General features: G+C 52.4%; 1 protein-coding gene across 1 annotated transcript; it reads left to right on the forward strand.

Moving 5' to 3' along the window:
• The first annotated feature begins 11 nt into the window (after positions 1-11).
• Positions 12-3,190, forward strand: FZD10 (frizzled class receptor 10). Its single transcript, XM_017867547.1, has one exon. The coding sequence runs from the start codon at positions 392-394 to the stop codon at positions 2,135-2,137; it is 1,746 nt and encodes a 581-aa protein (XP_017723036.1). The 5' UTR covers positions 12-391; the 3' UTR covers positions 2,138-3,190.
• Positions 3,191-5,372: the final 2,182 nt, after the last annotated feature.

Genomic DNA, 5,372 nt, shown 5'->3' on the forward strand with positions numbered 1-5,372 from the left:
CCGAGGCGCCGCGAGCTGGCCCGGCCTCGGTGCGCCCGCGCCGCCCGCCCGCTCCAGACGCGCCACCTGGGCGCTCCAAGAAGAGGCCGAAGTTTGCCGCGGCCGTGAGTTGGAGCTTGCGCCGGGCCGCTGCGCCGGGAGCTCCGGGGGCTTCTCTCGCTTCCCGGTATTGTTTGCAAACTTTGCTGCTCTCCGCCGCGGCCCCCAACTAGGCGGACGCCGGGCGCGGAGAGCCGAGCCGGGGCTCTGTGCGCAGCGCTCGGGCCAGGCGGGGCGGGCATGGGCGGGGGCCCGAGCAGGGGTAGAGAGCGGGGGCTAGCAGCAGCCCGTGCCCGGGAGCGGCGGCGCTGAGGGGCGCGGAGCTCCCCGCGAGGACACGTCCGACGCCAGCATGCAGCGCCCGGGCCCCCGCCTGTGGCTGGTCCTGCAGGTGATGGGCTCGTGCGCCGCCATCAGCTCCATGGACATGGAGCGCCCGGGAGACGGCAAATGCCAGCCCATCGAGATCCCGATGTGCAAGGACATCGGCTACAACATGACTCGCATGCCCAACCTGATGGGCCACGAGAACCAGCGCGAGGCGGCCATCCAACTGCACGAGTTCGCGCCGCTGGTGGAGTACGGCTGCCACGGCCACCTCCGCTTCTTCCTGTGCTCGCTGTACGCGCCGATGTGCACCGAGCAGGTCTCCACCCCCATCCCCGCCTGCCGGGTCATGTGCGAGCAGGCCCGGCTGAAGTGCTCCCCGATCATGGAGCAGTTCAACTTCAATTGGCCCGACTCCCTGGACTGCCGGAAACTCCCCAACAAGAACGACCCCAACTATCTGTGCATGGAGGCGCCCAACAACGGCTCGGACGAACCCACCCGGGGCTCAGGCCTGTTCCCGCCGCTGTTCCGGCCGCAGCGGCCCCACAGCGCGCAGGAGCACCCGCTGAAGGACGGGGGGCCCGGGCGCGGCGGCTGCGACAACCCGGGCAAGTTCCACCACGTGGAGAAGAGCGCGTCGTGCGCGCCGCTCTGCACGCCCGGCGTGGACGTGTACTGGAGCCGCGAGGACAAGCGCTTCGCCGTGGTCTGGCTGGCCATCTGGGCCGTGCTGTGCTTCTTCTCCAGCGCCTTCACCGTGCTCACCTTCCTCATCGACCCGGCCCGCTTCCGCTACCCCGAGCGCCCTATCATCTTCCTCTCCATGTGCTACTGCGTCTACTCCGTGGGCTACCTCATCCGCCTCTTCGCCGGCGCCGAGAGCATCGCCTGCGACCGGGACAGCGGCCAGCTTTATGTCATCCAGGAGGGGCTGGAGAGCACTGGCTGCACGCTGGTCTTCCTGGTCCTCTACTACTTCGGCATGGCCAGCTCGCTGTGGTGGGTGGTCCTCACCCTCACCTGGTTCCTGGCCGCCGGCAAGAAGTGGGGCCACGAGGCCATCGAAGCCAACAGCAGCTACTTCCACCTGGCAGCCTGGGCCATCCCGGCGGTGAAGACCATCCTGATCCTGGTCATGCGCAGGGTGGCGGGGGACGAGCTCACCGGGGTCTGCTACGTGGGCAGCATGGACGTCAACGCACTCACCGGCTTCGTGCTCATCCCCCTGGCCTGCTACCTGGTCATCGGCACGTCCTTCATCCTCTCGGGCTTCGTGGCCCTGTTCCACATCCGGAGGGTGATGAAGACGGGTGGCGAGAACACGGACAAGCTGGAGAAGCTGATGGTGCGTATCGGGCTCTTCTCTGTGCTGTACACCGTGCCGGCCACCTGTGTGATCGCTTGCTACTTTTACGAACGCCTCAACATGGATTACTGGAAGATCCTGGCGGCGCAGCACAAGTGCAAAATGAACAACCAGACTAAAACGCTGGACTGCCTGATGGCCGCCTCCATCCCCGCCGTGGAGATCTTCATGGTGAAAATCTTCATGCTGCTGGTCGTGGGGATCACCAGCGGGATGTGGATTTGGACCTCCAAGACTCTGCAGTCCTGGCAGCAGGTGTGCAGCCGTAGGTTGAAGAAGAAGAGCCGGAGAAAACCGGCCAGCGTGATCACCAGCGGTGGGATTTACAAAAAAGCCCAGCACCCCCAGAAAACTCACCACGGGAAATATGAGATCCCTGCCCAGCCGCCCACCTGCGTGTGAACAGGGCTAGAGGGAAGGGCACAGGGGGGCCCGGAGCTAAGACGTGTTTTTCTTGGTTGTTTTTTTTTTCTTTTCTTTTTCTTTTTTTTTTTATAAAAGCAAAAGAGAAATACATAAAAAAGTGTTTACCCTGAAATTCAGGATGCTGTGATACACTGAAAGGAAAAATGTACTTAAAGGATTTTGTTCTGTTTTGTTTTGTTTTTTTCCAGCGAAGGGAAGTGCCCCCAGTGAAGTAGCCTCTTGTGTAACTAATTTGTGGTAAAGTTGTTGATTCAGCCCTCAGAAGAAAACTTTTGTTTAGAGCCCTCCGTAAATATACATCTGTGTATTTGAGTTGGCTTTGCTACTCATTTACAAATAAGAGAACGGATAACTGCTTTGCAAATTCAAGAGCCTCCCCTGGGTTAACAAATGAGCCATCCCCAGGGCCCACCCCCAGGAAGGCCACAGTGCTGGGCGGTATCCCTGCAGAGGAAAGATGGGACCTGGGGCCGCCTCACACCCCAGTGGACTTGGAGTCGCTTAAAACAGACTCCGGCCTTCACCGGTAGTGTCTCTGCAAGACAGAAACCTCCATCAAACCTCACATTTGTGAATTCAAATGATGTGCAATACATTTTTTTTCTCTTTCCTTGAAAATAAAAAGAGAAACAAGTATTTTGCTGTATATGAGGACAACAAAAGAAATCTAACAAAAGAACTAAGAGGCGCGGTCCTCAGAGACCCTTCAGTGCTACATTTTGTGGCTTTTTCATGGAAACCAAGCCAATGTTACAGGCGTTTGGACTCTGATTTGTGGAAAGGGGGGAAGAGGGAGAAGGATCACTCAAAAGTTACCCAAAGGGCTTATTGACTCTTTCTATTGTTAAACAAATGATTTCCATGAATAGATCAGGAAGCACTAGGTTGGCAGAGACAAACTTTGTCTAGTGTATTCTCTTCACAGTGCCAACAAAGAGTGGTTTCTGCTTGTATGTATTTGTAATATATGATATTTTTCATGCTCCACTATTTTATTAAAAATAAAATATGTTCTTTAGTTTGCTGCTAGTCCCCGGCTCATGGTGAGGTTTCCCTTCTCTGTGTGTGGAGAGAATACAGGACACTTTCTCCCTTTGCTTTTTAAGCAAATTCTGGGCGTGTGCTTCTAGCCAGAGAGTACTGGTTAGTTATCTATATAAAATTGCAGATCAGAGGATTCCAAGATTGGAAGAATGATTCACTTGTGAGTTTCAGAGGAAAGGCAGGCAGGCAATGTGTGAAGTTGGAAGTCGTTTCTGTGACTGTTGGTAGCTGGACATGAGGGCTTAGTTGTAGACACAAGTCACCAAGGAGAGCCTCACCACTAAACATGGACCCACTCATGAGCCTGGATTAGCCTGTTTTAATATATTCAGAGAGTAGAGCTAACCAATTAGGAGAATTAAATCATTTGTATTCAATTGACCTGCTAGCCTCAAATGGTACCTAGACAGAGCTGTATACATCAGCTTGAAGTGTGCTGGCTTTGCAGTGACTCTGAACCATGAAGACATTTACAAAACAGATTATAGACCTGGACGGGATAAAATACCTGCTCAGGGTGGTGAATCCTTAAGAGGAAGTTAAGCAGCTTTGGAACTTCATGGTACTCGGTTCTTCTCCAGGGTTTGCTGTTAGAACTGGGTAGCTGTAAAGAACTGGCCCAGGTCTGCTGGTCAAAGGCACAGTACACTCAAGTTCCAGCCAGAAGGAAGCAAGGGCACAGTACAGTCCTACTGTGGTGAGGACTCTATTAATATAAAGCAAGCCAAGCTGCCCCTGGGGCCATGCTTTTGTCCAGCTCCAAGTTAAACAAGGAACTCTGGAGAACTTGGAGCTTGGATGACACGCTTACCAACAATGAGGGGAGCCTGGAGCCAGTGCAGTCTGTTTTCTGAAGAGGGTGTTCAGAAATTCAACCTGGTAAACATAAGCTCACCCATCAACACTAGGGCTGGAAACAGACTTACATTGGTTTTGGGGGGCTACTGCACGTGGCCGTGAATATTTGCAGGGCACAGGAGCGGGCAGATCGGTGGTTTGGGAAACCCCAGCTAGGTAGGCAAAGTAAATGAATGCAAAATTCCAAAGAGCTTTCAGTGCATTAAAAAAGAATGTGGAAAAGCTTTAGAAATGCCCCCAAATACAAATTTCTTTGTTGACTGCTTTCACCTAGTCCCCCAAAAGACTACACAGAAATATCGATGTCTCTGTGCATGTGTGTGTATAGCGTTTCCTTTTTGTCACTCTTAGGGAAAATAAAATAAAGTATTTGGAATAGAACTTTCAAAAAGTCCAGAAGGGTAACGCTGTCCGGATGCTGCTGCAAGCCACAAGGCTGGATATAACCCAGAGACATTTGGTTCTACAATACCTGGACTACAGCAGCTTCAGACCTGCCCATGCTCAGGTATGTAGGCTTGAAAATGTGGCCCCAAGGAAAGACATATTCAACAACATAACTAAGAGCCTTTGTTGTTATGTAGCCCTGAATGGATCTCACTGTGGATCCATCCCAGAAATGACTGATCTTGCTTACGAATGTGAAGGGATTGTGACATGTGGTTGGGTTGGGTGCAGCTGGGTAAGTTTAACAGTGAGCAGTGCAAGTAGCAGCTGTAGAACTTCCAAGCAAAACACTCCAAGGTCCTCTCTCTCTCTCTCTCTCTCTCTGTCTGCTAAGCTGAAATCTGACCTTGCCTCACATACAAACAGTGAATTTTAGGAGAAGCATCAAGGCCTAAAAGTCAGAAAGCTGAAGAAAAAAGAAAAGAAAAGAAAGAAAATAGAAAAGAAAGAAGAAAGAGAGAAAGAGAAAGAAAGAAAGAAAGAAAGAGAAAGAAAGAAAGAAAAAGAAAGAAAGGAAAGAAAGAAAGGCAGGCAAATCACTAGTCCTTAGATTCTCTTTAGCTCAGTGCAGGGTTTCCAAAGGAATTATTGATAGCATTAATTTGGAGATTTCTCAGCATCCATGCCCCGCGGCCTTAGTTTTCGAAAAATGGCAGCCTGTTTTGGATGGCAGTGGTGGAGTCATAGAAGCCCAAAGAAGGAGATTGTCCAAGATCTACACCCATTCATCCCTCCCTTCCTTCCTCCAGCCTCCAGCCATTCCCCACCCACCACATGCTAAGGCTGAGAAATAGGGCTGCCACCTGGTCTGTGGTTTTGCGGTGGACAGGAGAGACTCGCATGGCACATCTTATATGTGCTT

This window comes from Rhinopithecus bieti, unplaced genomic scaffold (assembly GCF_001698545.2).
Source record: "Rhinopithecus bieti isolate Rb0 unplaced genomic scaffold, ASM169854v2 scaffold_3615, whole genome shotgun sequence".
NCBI classification, from domain to species: domain Eukaryota; kingdom Metazoa; phylum Chordata; class Mammalia; order Primates; family Cercopithecidae; genus Rhinopithecus; species Rhinopithecus bieti.